The sequence below is a fragment of the Procambarus clarkii genome, chromosome 1, assembly GCF_040958095.1.
Source record: "Procambarus clarkii isolate CNS0578487 chromosome 1, FALCON_Pclarkii_2.0, whole genome shotgun sequence".
Lineage (NCBI taxonomy): Eukaryota > Metazoa > Arthropoda > Malacostraca > Decapoda > Cambaridae > Procambarus > Procambarus clarkii.
In genome coordinates, this window is record NC_091150.1 from 14,855,084 (window position 1) to 14,869,153 (window position 14,070).

At 40.6% G+C, this 14,070-nt stretch overlaps 2 protein-coding genes across 2 annotated transcripts; both read right to left on the minus strand.

Moving 5' to 3' along the window:
• Nucleotides 1-411: 411 nt before the first annotated feature.
• On the minus strand, nucleotides 412-975 carry LOC138359748 (uncharacterized). Its single transcript, XM_069319419.1, has one exon. The coding sequence runs from the start codon at nucleotides 973-975 to the stop codon at nucleotides 412-414; it is 564 nt and encodes a 187-aa protein (XP_069175520.1).
• Nucleotides 976-1,008: 33 nt separating this feature from the next.
• Nucleotides 1,009-2,193, minus strand: LOC138359773 (uncharacterized). Its single transcript, XM_069319481.1, has one exon. The coding sequence runs from the start codon at nucleotides 2,191-2,193 to the stop codon at nucleotides 1,009-1,011; it is 1,185 nt and encodes a 394-aa protein (XP_069175582.1).
• Between the last annotated feature and the right edge of the window lie 11,877 nt (nucleotides 2,194-14,070).

Here is a 14,070-nt window from a genome sequence, read left to right on the forward strand (position 1 = left end):
GACTAGTTCCATTCCTTGTCTTGTATGTACAAGTACCTTTGTCCTCTCGGGTACCTGGTAGTCGGGAAATTCAGTTGCGATCAGTTGATTTAATTTGGCATTGTTGGAGACCCACGACTGGAGAGGCATATTGGCTCCCATTAATTCTCGATTAACCTCATGGTATATGTTCAACAGTTTACTCTCACTGCTGGTTGTTCCTTGAAAATTATCCACATGCAAGTTTTTACTAATTTCTGTTTTGTTTGGGCTATTGGACTTCTTCAAGTGCATATCTAAGGTAGCTTGAAGCAGAAACGGTGAGGAAGTGGCCCCAAACAAAACAGATGCAAACCTGTAAGTGATTAATTCACTGTTTGGATCGTTAGGATCCTTGATCCATAGGAACTTTGTGTAGTTCCAGTCTTCTTCTTAGAGACCTACTCTAAGGAAAGCCGTGCTGATGTCGACCGTATATCCGTAAGTCCCAATATGGAACTTTAACAACACGTCGTATAGCCTTTGTCTCAGGCTAGGGTCAGTTTGAAGGCAGTCATTTAACGAAACACTACTCTGCCTCGTCTTAGAGCTGCAAGTAAATACTATCCGCAGTGGGGTAGTAGCAGAATTTTTCAGTACAAGGTGGTGTGGCAGGTAGTGCCCTTCCTTTGGGTTATCATTAGTGACAACTTCCATAAATTTATCGAGTTGCTTCTGTAATATTTCATGATACAACTTCAAGTTCTCAGGCTGTCTTTGTAAGCGCAACACCTGTGATCTTAATTGGTTATGTGCCATAAAATGGTTGATGGGTAGTTGAGGGTGATTCAGCTTCCATGGTAACCTGACCCAGTATTGATTATCTCTGTAGATAAATGAGTCCAGGTATTGTTTGTAAGTCCAGTCGTCATCTGGGCTAGGTTGTTCAGGGACAATGCCGAGAGTTGCCAGGTCCCATAGTTTATGTACAGTGGGATCAAGCTCATCCTCGGACATGTCTCTGAATTGCAGTGGAGACTGTTCTCCTAGTCATGCAACCATTACTGGGTTGGCAAGTTGGCGGTCTACAGGTGCGGGTTGTTTCAGCCGTAATAATGGGCCTGTTAGCAAATAGCCACCTGCAGATGGTAACAAGCTCATTCCTTGTTTTTCTTCCTTTCCTTTGATAAACTTATGGTAGACATCTAATCCCATAAGGATTCCAATATTGGAAAGGTTGTCTGACGTGATTTTATCAGCCAAATGGATTCCCTTTTCTTTAAGGAATTTGACTGTTGTACCTAGACCATATACATACAGGTCTGTTGGGAATCTATCTACTACCAGAGCTTGTATCGTTCGGACATAACCTCCTAAACGTACTTTAGGTCGTACTACCTTGAGGACTCGGGCTCCTGTGTTAGTCAGGAATCCTGCTATGTCTATTCGTGTCTCTCTTACAGGTGTGAGTTTCAGGGCATCTACCAACTCCTTTGAGATAAAAGTCATTTGGGATCCTTGGTCAAATAATCCACATATGGTGGCTTTGGACTCTCCATTTTTAATGATCAATTGAGCAGTGAGTAGAGCTGATTTATGATCAGACCTTGTTGAGAAGACACTTATGCCAAGTAACACAGTACAAAGCTGTACTGATGTGGTAGTTCCTTCCTCCTTCTGTGGTTTGGCAGACTTTGTACTTGAGTCCCCACAAAGTGCTGTATGGTGTTGACCCTTATGGCACCTATTACAGGTGCGTATTTGAGTTGTACAGGTGTCGAGATTATGTGCCCTTATAAACTTGGTACATTTACGTAACTCCTTGAGTCGTTTTATACGTGTAGCACGATCGGGGTAAATTTGCAAAAGTATGACATGTGGTTGTTCATAGAACACACATGGTGTCCAGACGTTAACAGCATCTTGGGGAGTCACCGATTTGGGTGACGCATTAACTGTAGGTATGGAGGGGCCAACTGCATATGTGCCTACACTGCTTTGTTTCCACTTTGGGGAGGGGGAAGTTGTTTTAGATTTGTTTGGAATACTGTTTGTACTCTGTTGTCTACTATTAGTGGTAGACAAAGGTTTAGATGTCACTTTTCCATCTGGGTTATCTCTTTGTCTTTCTATGATGGAACGCAAACCTTCGCTTATCTCCTTTACACTCAGAGAAGATTTGTTATATAAGACAAACAACTTATCCAGTACGTCACTGGGTAATTTGCGTTTCATATGGACTTGGATTATCCAGTCGGATTCGTCCAAATTGACCTTGTTCTTAAGTGCTTTGAGCAAGGACTCAAGCTCTAATCTAAAGGCTTGGAGTGAGTCAGCCGTACTATTTGGAGGGTTAATATCCAACAGCTTCTGGGTTAGAAGTCTGATAGTCCTTTCTGGCTTAGCATAATTATCCTTAAGGAGCTGTAGGGCCTTGTCTTAACCGCCATCAGTGAATGTCAGTTCACAGACCAACTGTAATGCTTTATTCTTTAAGACACCCTGTAAATATGTAAATTTTGTCGTCTTTGCTGGCATTAACAATAGAATCCACAGAATCAACAAATTTGTTCCAGAAGTTGTCCCAACTCTCGTCCTTTGTACCAGAGAAAGTTGAGAGACTGAGTGATGGAAATTTGACTTCTGGTTGTGTCTAGTTTTGGGAAGCTGTGGCTTTAATATTTGTATTGGCCTTATGTGTGGTTATTAAATCGTCAAAGTGTTGTAACTTTGCATGCATTTCATCTTTGTAATCTGCATTTTCTTGTATTACATCATCCATTGCCTCTTCATTGATATTAGGAGTTGCGAGGATATCCTGATATTTCAGGATTTTTTTGAGCACATGTTGGTATTTGGTCTGTGCAACCTTATAATAGCCTTCCAGTTTTTCGTAATTAATTGGAGTTTGATTACTTAAATCCTCACAATGTTTGATCTGTCGGGTTAAGTGGCCCTTCATGCCAGTGAGGGTCGCTTTTACATTTTTGGCAGTAGACATCATGGCAGTATTTGCTAGCCTTGTTGGACTGTTTCTCGTACTTGAATTAGTAGAGCCACTAGTTTCCGAAATAGAGCTGCTTATCTTAAAAAAAACCCACTATATAATCATACACACTATAATTTGAGTGGTAAGCCTGCATCAATGCTGGAATTTCCTCAAGTTAACCCTTCTTTATCACTCTTGGTTCGTACAGAGACACAGATTAACACTCAAAGGTGAAATGATTATAGTTAAATTATTACTATAGTTAAGGTAATATTATGTAGACAACACAACTCGGGTTGTCATGAATATTGCATAAAAGTATGTGCTTGCTAGGTTGTAATATATGTTCAACTCTAGACAAGTGTAAAATGCTTAGCCTTACACCAGGTTAGCACAATAAATTAGACTAGGTTGCTGTACAACACCAGCCTAAAATGTCCTACCCTTGTACAAGAATTAGTTGTAAACAGAATTAGTCTGTTTTCCACCCTCCTGAGGTCTGTGATTTTCTTATCAAGGATCTCCTCAATGGCGTTAGACCCTAGGGGGGTTCTAAGGAGGGTGCTGTTCTCGGCCCTAATGACATGGGCTTCAGGCAAGGCAGACCTTATTTTAGCTACGATGTCTGGGTTGGAGGAGACAACTTCACACTTGGAAGGGTTCAGGAAGAAACCCAGGGTTACTTCTTGCTCCCTTGTTTTCCTGATATTTTCCATGAGGTAGTCGATGGTGCCAGCTATAGTGCCATCATCCAAAAACCAGACATTGAACTCTATGGACAAAGCTTTCAGTCATTTCATTTAAGATTAAGCAGAAAAGAAGGGGAGTGTCATGGGGTCGTGTGTTGTGATGGTGTCCCACCCCTATATGTCTTTCTTCCCAGCTTAGAAGAGTCATATCTCCGTAGCCTAAGTATTCTCTGATGTTCAGGGATTATTTTTATATGTGGGAAAGCGTGGAGCGTGATTAAGCTGGCTGTAAAATGGCCATCTAAGTTTGATAATGCAAGGGGCTTACGCCTTTTTGGAGGCACAAGACAGTGCCGAGCCATCCTGTTTCCCGCCAAGACGTCGTGACGCTTCCCGGCACCTGATTGCCCAGGTGAGGTCACATGCTGGAAGTGACCAATGACGAGAGCCCTCGGGCCATGTGACGTCACTTTTGGAGGGTTCTCGGGGCGGCTGGCGCCTGGGCGGGAAGAGTATGTCACAAACCGTCAAAGAGGGTGGATGCCCTTGGTTGAGCTCCGGATCTAGAGAGCCCTTACCAGTAGATTTAGGCTTCGCTTCGATTCTACAGACAGTCTGAGAAGCCATCCAACTTCCGTGGAGTGCTCAGAAGCAAGGACGGGCCGGATTAGAGAGCCAAGAGCTCTATCAAGAGTCTGCAGCAGAGGGAACGTTGGGCTGGTGACGTCTGGGACGCCCAGGGGACCAGTATTCCACATCAAGGGAAAAGCTACAGCCGGGCCAAATGTACTGGCAGTGAGGGGAGGGAAAGCTGTGCTGGACTGCGAGGTGTTGGCAGTGCCAGGAAGAGTGGAGGACGATGACTGAGGTACCTATCTCCAGTACCCCGGACAAGAGGAGGATTAAGGAAGTACCTGTTGTGAGTGAGAGCACGGAGAAGACACGTTACCACGAGGACGACGGAGGAACCTGGGTGTGTGGGAACTGTTCCTCAGGAGACCAGAAGCCAGGACCAGGAACCTCAACATCTCTCAACAGAGGACGAGTCAGCTTCGTGGTTGGAGTGAAATAAGCTAGATAATTGTCCCTCCCTTTATCCCTTTTGATCTAGGTGAACTAGAATATTTTATATGTTGTGAACATTTCTACTCATCATTTTATTGTCTAAGTGACAGAATATTAGCACTTTGGCATGCCCCGCGCGCCACTCCTCAACTGTGCGATTTGGGTCCCAGCGTTTCACGGGAGCGCACGTTAATTCTGAATAGTGTATACTCTCTTCAACTTTGTCACCTTAATTCTCATCCTACGAGATTAAATTTGGTATTATTGTGTTCGCAATAGCATTCTCTACAGCACTAAATGCATATAAACTCCAAAAGCCCGGCTAATTACCCGCAGCAAACAAAGAAAGTGCGAACGAGTTACCCAGGAGCGCGCAAAAGCTATAAAATGTGTTCATTCTTTTCATTCTGGTCACCTCAATTTTCGTCCTAGGTCTTTCATTTTGGTATCAATGGGTTCGCAATAGACGTCTCTAGAGGAACATTTGCATATAAAATAAAAAACCTGGTCACGCTGCACCCGCCGATGAGTTGAAGACGGGCCACGTGTTAACCGCGAGTGAGCGCCCAGACGCCTTCCAGCTACACTCCCAATTCCTGCCCACAAATGTTTAGTATTTAGTATTTTAGTATATGTAGTATTATAGTTTAGTATTTTTTGTGTAGTAGTTGTACATCACATAAGCATTGTAGATAGCCATTTGCACAAAATAGATGGTCATTTTCTTCATCCATTTGTGAGTTTTCCTTATGAAGTGATAATATTTGATCATTTGGTCAAAGTAATCAACACCTTTCATGTTTGTATTGTAGTCACAGATTGCATTCGGCTTGTTGACAGTTACCAAACAGTCCCCCCAAAAATCTGATAAAAACCTGATTTTTGGCAATTATTTTAGTGGATAACGCAATGCTGCGTCATCCCCGAGATTACCGACAGTAAACGGATGACGCAATGCTGCGTCATGCCCAGGCGAAAGTGTTAAGCTAGGAGTCAAGAGCTCATTTAGGCATGAGTTGGTGCGTGTGAGCATTAAGGCGGTGATGTTAGTGATTCTGGAAGTGGTAGCTGGTGTGCAAAGAGCCAGCAACGAACTCTGAAACGCCCAGCTGATCGCATTGCTAGAGGCGTGGGAATGTCACGACGTTTCTGACAGCTGGAGCTGTCAGCTGATCATGCTGCCAAAGGCACGAGGTGTTCCCCCGCGCTCGAGGAGTAGACCCAGTCAGCTGACCATGTTGGCAGAGACGTGTCATTGAGAAGTGTTGCCAACAGCGACGATATCCGCCTTTTGACATTTCTTTACACAATTTATATGTGTATATATGCTTTTGTTTCAGTAAACTTTTAAACTAACTGATGAGTTTAAGTGAGCCTCCATTCTCTAGGTCCATATATATATATATATATATATATATATATATATATATATATATATATATATATATATATATGAGACCATTAGTGACACCTTGCGCTGCACGTGATATTGCATCTTTGATTAAGATAACCACTAAGACCACTGACGTGTTGCTGGAACTCGAGTATAAACACCCAGCTGGCGACCTGGGTAGACCAGATATCCAAGAGAGCGTTCCAGTGTCAGGACGGGCAGGTTCAGGTGAGTGAGTCATAGGAGGCTTGAACCTCCCCACTCGCTAGGGGTGTATAAGGCCAGCCCTTGGCCGACTGGGGGAGCCTAAGGGCGAGCAGTGGCGCCTGGTACTGAGGGGCTAGGACCCATGGGACGACCCCAACCACAGGTAGGAAGGGGGTGAACCATGAATGTGTCAAAAACTTTTGTCATATCTGTGTCTCCGAGGCCTGTTAAGGATTTAGTGGTGGTGGACCTTTAAATGTTGACTAGGGAAATAGATGATTGTACTTGAACCTAGGGAAAATCAAGAAGTAAGGTAAACAGCCTAGTACAAAGTCACAAATTTATATGTATAAAACACTCACTGTTACACATATATTTACACCTCTAGGAAACCTGGACTCTCGCTTAAAGAACACCTCCAAAGTCTGCAAACCACTCTACAATATCTTGCATCCCTGTTTAAATACAAAGGTCGGCTTATCTGGCTGTATGGACGGAGAAAACTCCTCAAATAGCAGGACCGGGTAGGCAGTGATACACCTCCCCTCAAGTCAAGATAACGTCCACCTCTCTTGCGTCATCGCCCCTTAATACTCTATGCTATACATTTGCAATCAAGTCCTTTATTGACTTTATTTACCATACTCCCCCATGCATGCTTTTAGATTGAGTCCATTTTTCCCTCACACAGTTAGGCTATTCCAGTTCACATTATTCCTGACAATCTCCAGCAGAGAAGGTACTACTTTGCTGGGCGGAGTATTACTGGTAACTTGCGGCCTCCCAGATATCAGCTGTAGATATTTTCCTATCAAAAATTCTCCACTGTGGCCACCAACATTTTATGCTTGAAACTAACCTCCACAGGAGGTAAGGTTCGTAACAGGGAGCAAGAGGATCACCTTGCTGAAAACCTTCATATGATCTGATTTCGTGTTCACCAAAGAGGAGTTTTGACTCACCACCGTAGCACGATAATATGAACGGGTAGAGGGGCCGGAAATGGCAATGTACGGCACAAAGTCCTGCATCTCTTCTGACCATGTTGAAGGCATTCTTAAAGTCACGTTTAAGCAGGGCCCGTTCATCAGAAAAGTTGGTGATGTATGCTCGTGCTACATGGGCAGCCGCTTCACAGCCTTGGAGGATTTCAAATCCTTGCTGAATTACTTTCAGCAATTCACCCGCTTGCTGGCTGACTACCCTCGTAGCAGCCTTGGCATCCAGGCGTCGGAGAGTGTTGCCAACAGTGATTGACCTGATTCCCTCGTCCTTTTTTTTGAGAGCACAGAGGGAGGCAACAAAATAAAGAGGGATATATATATATATATATATATATATATATATATATATATATATATATATATATATATATATATATATATATATATATATATATATTAGTATATTTTGGTAGCAGTCTTTCCTGTAGACATATATTATTAAATATGACCGAAAAAGTAAGATTAATAATTCTAACACGAATTTTCTCAATCTTTCGTACATTACGCTTCACTGTTGGAGGTAAATCAAAAATCACTTCTCCAAAATTCATTTTTATTTCTAGTCTGACGCGACACGGGCGCGTTTCGTAAAACTTATTACATTTTCAAAGACTTCACAAATACACAACTGATTAGAACTTGCGTTTCCCTGATTTTATATCTACATTTGAGTGAGGTGGGAAGGGTGATGTGGCATTACATTTGAGTGAGGTGGGAAGGGTGATGTGGCATTACATTTGAGTAAGGTGGGAAGGGTGATGTGGCATTAACACAAGACAGAACACTAGGGGATATTAATAGGGTATTAAAAGTATCAACACAAGACAGAACAGAAACAATGGGTATTGAATAGAAGTGTTTGTAGAAAGCCTATTAGTCCATATTTCTTGATGCTTCTATATTGGAGCGGAGTCTTGAGGTGGGTAGAATATAGTTGTGCAATAATTGGCTGTTGATTGCTGGTGTTGACTTCTTGATGTGTAGTGCCTCGCAAACGTCAAGCCGCCTGCTATCGCTGTATCTATCGATGATTTCTGTGTTGTTTACTAGGATTTCTCTGGCGATGGTTTGGTTATGGGAAGAGATTATATGTTCCTTAATGGAGTCCTGTTGTTTGTGCATCGTTAAACGCCTAGAAAGAGATGTTGTTGTCTTGCCTATATACTGGGTTTTTTGGAGCTTACAGTCCCCAAGTGGGCATTTGAAGGCATAGACGACGTTAGTCTCTTTTAAAGCGTTCTGTTTTGTGTCTGGAGAGTTTCTCATGAGTAGGCTGGCCGTTTTTCTGGTTTTATAGTAAATCGTCAGTTGTATCCTCTGATTTTTGTCTGTAGGGATAACGTTTCTATTAACAATATCTTTCAGGACCCTTTCCTCTGTTTTATGAGCTGTGGAAAAGAAGTTCCTGTAAAATAGTCTAATAGGGGGTATAGGTGTTGTGTTAGTTGTCTCTTCGGAGGTTGCATGGCTTTTCACTTTCCTTCTTATGATGTCTTCGATGAAACCATTGGAGAAGCCGTTATTGACTAGGACCTGCCTTACCCTACAGAGTTCTTCGTCGACTTGCTTCCATTCTGAGCTGTGGCTGAGAGCACGGTCGATAGTGAAACGCAGCACGGAACTCTGCTCAAATGCCTCCTTCAGCTCCTGCAGATGTCTGACATCAGGTACCTGTGTAAAAATGTCGTCAACATACCTGCAGTATATGGCCGGTTTCAAGTTCATGTCGACTAAGACTTTTTGCTCGATGGTACCCATGTAGAAGTTTGCAAACAGGACACCTAGGGGAGAACCCATGGCGACCCCATCTACTTGCTTATACATGTGCCCATCCGGGCTCAAGAAGGGTGCCTCTTTAGTACAAGCTTGGAGTAGTTTCCTCAGAATACTTTCTGGCATGTCAAGAGGAGTACAGGCTGGATCACGATACACTCTGTCGGCTATCATTCCGATTGTCTCGTCCACAGGTACGTTGGTAAACAGCGATTCTACGTCCAACGAGGCTCTTATCCCTGTGGCCCGTGCGCCCCGCAGTAAGTCCACAAATTCCTTTGGAGACTTCAGGCTGAAGGCGCAAGGAACATAAGGAGTCAGCAGGCCGTTGAGTTGCTTCGCCAGTCTGTACGTGGGTGTGGGTATCTGGCTAATGATTGGCCGAAGTGGGTTTCCAGGCTTGTGCGCCTTGACATTTCCATACGCATATCCAGGTTTATATTCCCCAATGATCTTTGGCAGGTGGAGTCCGGATTTCTTGGCGTTCACAGTTTCGATCAGTTTGTTGACCTTTGCTTTTAATTCGGCTGTAGTGTCCTTAGCAACGCAACAGTAACTACAGGGCGCCTTAATCCGCTTGACCATCAAGCGGATTAAGGCGCCCTGTAGTTACCAGTTGCGTTGCTTCTGGGAGTATGGGTTCGAGTCACTTCTGGGGTGTGAGTTTTCATTCGCATATAGTCCTGGGGACCATTCAGGCTTGTTCGCATTTGTGTTCCTCACGTGTGCCCCAAAGAATGAGGTGATTTGGTGAAATGCTATGCCCAAGATTACCATCCGAGTTGCCGTCGGAGAAGTGGCTCAAATAGCCTCGGCTATCACTTCCTTTTGACGGCCGTGATGGTCAAGCGGATTAAGGCGCCCTGTAGTTACCAGTTGCGTTGCTTCTGAGAGTATGGGTTCGAGTCACTTCTGGGGTGTGAATTTTCATTTTCATATATATATATATATATATGTCGTACCTAGTAGCCAGAACGCACTTCTCAGCCTACTATGCAAGGCCCGATTTGCCTAATAAGCCAAGTTTTTATGAAGTAATTGTTTTTCGACTACCTAACCTACCTAACCTAACCTAACCTAACTTTTTCGGCTACCTAACCTAACCTAACCTAACCTATAAAGATTGGTTAGGTTTGGTTAGGTAGGGTTGGTTAGGTTCGGTCATATATCTACGTCAATTTTAACTTCAATAACAAAAAATTGACCTCATACATAATGAAATGGGTAGCTTTATCATTCCATAAGAAAAAAATTAGAGAAAATATATTATTTCAGGAAAACTTGGCTTATTAGGCAAATCAGGCCTTGCATAGTATGCCGAGAAGTGCTTTCTGGCTACTAGGTACGACATATATATATATATATATATATATATATATATATATATATATATATATATATATATATATATATATATATATATATATATATATATATATATATATTTATATATATATATATATATATATATATATATATATATATATATATACATATATATATATATATATATATATATATATATATATATATATATATATATATATATATATATATATATATATATATATATTGTGACGATAATCTCTTTCAAGAGAGATTAAGCCTGCTCTTCCCTACCCAAAGTTACGTCCAGTCTACAAGTGTAAGATGCTACATTCAAGATACGTCTTCGAGTAGCACAAAACGTTTTGACCAGGAGGCAAAACGTACCATAAACCCCCAACTTCACACACCCTCCATGCCGGCTCGTCGTCAAACAGCTAACTACCCATCCCAGCCTGCCTGCTCCTGATTGGTGACTCGCCGAGTGCACACCTTCACACTGCACCTCAGCGCCATCTACCTGAGTCGATGTCTGAGCATGGACCAGCCATCAACTTCCGAATATTCTTTGTGCTCTAAGAGTTGACATCTCTCTCTGGCATACTAAGCTCTAAGTTTTTGTACTAAGGGAGGTCTCAGCCATAGCCAATATTCTCAGCACCATTTCACCATTTACTATTTTATCTCACATTGTTTTTGCATTTATCATTGTTATTTAATTGCACTATTCATTTCCCCGAGATTTGTCTTTATTTTTATTTATGTTTAAAGTATATATTAAAGTTTCATTGTTCATACTTTGTGTTTTACGTGTTCCTCCCTCTTACTTACCACAGACAACAGGCAAGCAGTCTATCTTTTTTTTGTAAGAGTGACCAGGCATTGACACGTGCCATTGGAGGACTGTTGAACATCTATACTCCAACACTTTCCCATCACAATATATATATATATATATATATATATATATATATATATATATATATATATATATATATATATATATATATATATATATATATATATATATATATATTTCATTGAATATGACCGCATATTCTGTATTTATTATTTTCTGGTTTAGGGCTTCTATCCCTCTAACTATTTTCTTAGCATCAGGGCTTAATTGAAATAGGAGTTCTCCAAAACTCATTTTCGTACTTTTAAGGTGAAGAAAAGAAGTGATTTACTATAGAGTGTATTACATTTATTTATATAATTTGCACAACGTTTCGAACCTCCATGGTTCATTCTCAAGTGAACAGATCTTACAATACTAGTTGATTTTATACCCGCACTGGGTCAGGTGATAATACAATAAAGGTGAAAACATGGGGGGATACATAAGGGATAAATGTGAGGTGAAACATAGAGGCTGCAGAAGGCTTATTGGTCCATACGAGGCAGCTCCTATCTAAACACAAAGATTAATCCAGTGTAATTGGCCTATTATGTTGGACATTGTCTTCTGTGTTGGCATCGATATGTTCTTGTCTTGTCCTTACTCTCATGGTGGGTAGAGTACTCTAGATATATATATAGAGTATATATATATACATCTATATATATATATATATATATATATGTATATATATATATATATATATATATATATATATATATATATATATATATATATATATATATATATATATATATATATATATATATATATATATATATACGAAACGCGCTGAAGTGTCGCGTCAGACTAGAAATAAAAATGAATTTTGGAGAATTGATCTTTGAATTACCATCAACAGTGAAAAGAAACGTAAGAAAGATGTGTTAGAATTATTAATCTTACTTTTTCGGTCATATTTAATATATATATATATATATATATATATATATATATATATATATATATATATATATATATATATATATATATATACATATACATATACATATATATATATATATATATATATATATATATATATATATATATATATATATATATATAGATATATATATATATATATATATATATATATATATATATATATATATATATATATATATATATATATATATATATATATATATATATATATATATATATATATATATATTAAATATGACCGAAAAAGTAAGATTAATAATTCTAACACATCTTTCTTACGTTTCTTTTCACTGTTGATGGTAATTCAAAGATCAATTCTCCAAAATTCATTTATATATATATATATATATATATATATATATATATATATATATATATATATATATATATATATATATATATATATATATATTGTGACGGTAACACGTTGGTGTTCGGCTGTCCAAAGCTAGGGGTATGGCCTCGTCACATAGTATTAAAAAAAAATTGAAAATCTGGAACTTCGTCTGTGGTAAGGTAAGGAGAAGACACACAAAACACAAGTAAATTTTAACAATGAAATTTTAATTACGTTAAAGAAATAAAACATGAATAAATGGTCAAACAAATTCGTATAATAAAATCAATCAATCAAAATAATAAGAATAATTAAATGACACAATGAAAAGTTACGTTAAGACAAAATAACAAGAAGTGCAATATTCAAGTATATGAAAGGTGCTGGAATATTGGCTTTAAGCTATCACCTCTCTCAGTATACGTACGCTAAAGCTTACGTCTAGCAGGGAGAAGTGTTAACTGTGAAAGCACGGAATATTCTGAGGACTGAGGTCGTGGCGGCCCCAGACATCAAGTAGTATGGGGGGGGGTGGAGTGCAGTTGCAGCCCGACCGGCGACCAATCAGAGGAGCCGGCAGCAAGACAGGTAGTTTGGCGGTTTGAGTCTGAGCAGGTGTTCTTGGCTGCATACGTTTTGCGCTCTGGCAAACCTTGCTGGTGTTGTTGTCGTTGTTGGACATTTCTTCCATAGTAGTTATATATATTTGTTGCGACGTATTTTTGGAGGGAAGAGCAGGCTCAATCTCTTGAAGGAGATTATCGTCACAACTCTCCCCCGAAGCCTGCGGTTCTGGAAGAAGTACGTCGTTATGTGGTGGAATAATAGATGGAGTCGCTTCTACTTCATAAACTCTGGAGAGATCATTGGCTAAGATGTTGTCGGAATCTTGGTATAGCGTGTCTCCAGGTTGAATTTCTGCAGTTAGCAAGCCCATAGTAGAAGACGTTGAGATGAGAAGTGGGCGTGCTGCAGGAGGTGTAGGGTGGTGTGGTCCGTGTTGATGGTGGACCGAGCACTTTTCAGGTGTGGAGTGAAGTGCTGAAGCTTCAGGATGAGGAAGAGTAGCTCCTTGCCAATTGTTCCGTAGTTCCTTGTAGCAGTAGTCGCTGACAGGTGTATTCTTCTCGCCTCGTTGCTGCATCACGACACCACCAACGTCGGTACCACTGGCGTCGACATGGAGGATGAAGGGCTTATCTGACGAGGTGAGAGTGGAATTAGAATAGGGCAAAGGAGCACGATTATTATCCGGAAAGCATGTGGGAAGATCATTAAGGATTTCGGAATTGGAAAGCGCTGACTCCTTGTCAGTGCTTTCGGGAGGAGAAGCTGGGAAGGTCGCACTGTGGATGTAGGGTTCTGTGAAGGTAGAACAGTTAGTCAGGACAGTGGGAGGAGTACCATTATATTGCTTCAGGAGGTTGACGTGGCACAGCTGGGTCTTCCGCCGCCTATCTGGAGTCTCTATTACGTAGTT

Bases quoted from the DNA above. Each gene is read 5' to 3' on its own strand.
- LOC138359748 (XM_069319419.1), bottom strand. From the start codon at position 975: ATGTCCGAGGATGAGCTTGATCCCACTGTACATAAACTATGGGACCTG.
- LOC138359773 (XM_069319481.1), bottom strand. From the start codon at position 2,193: ATGAAACGCAAATTACCCAGTGACGTACTGGATAAGTTGTTTGTCTTA.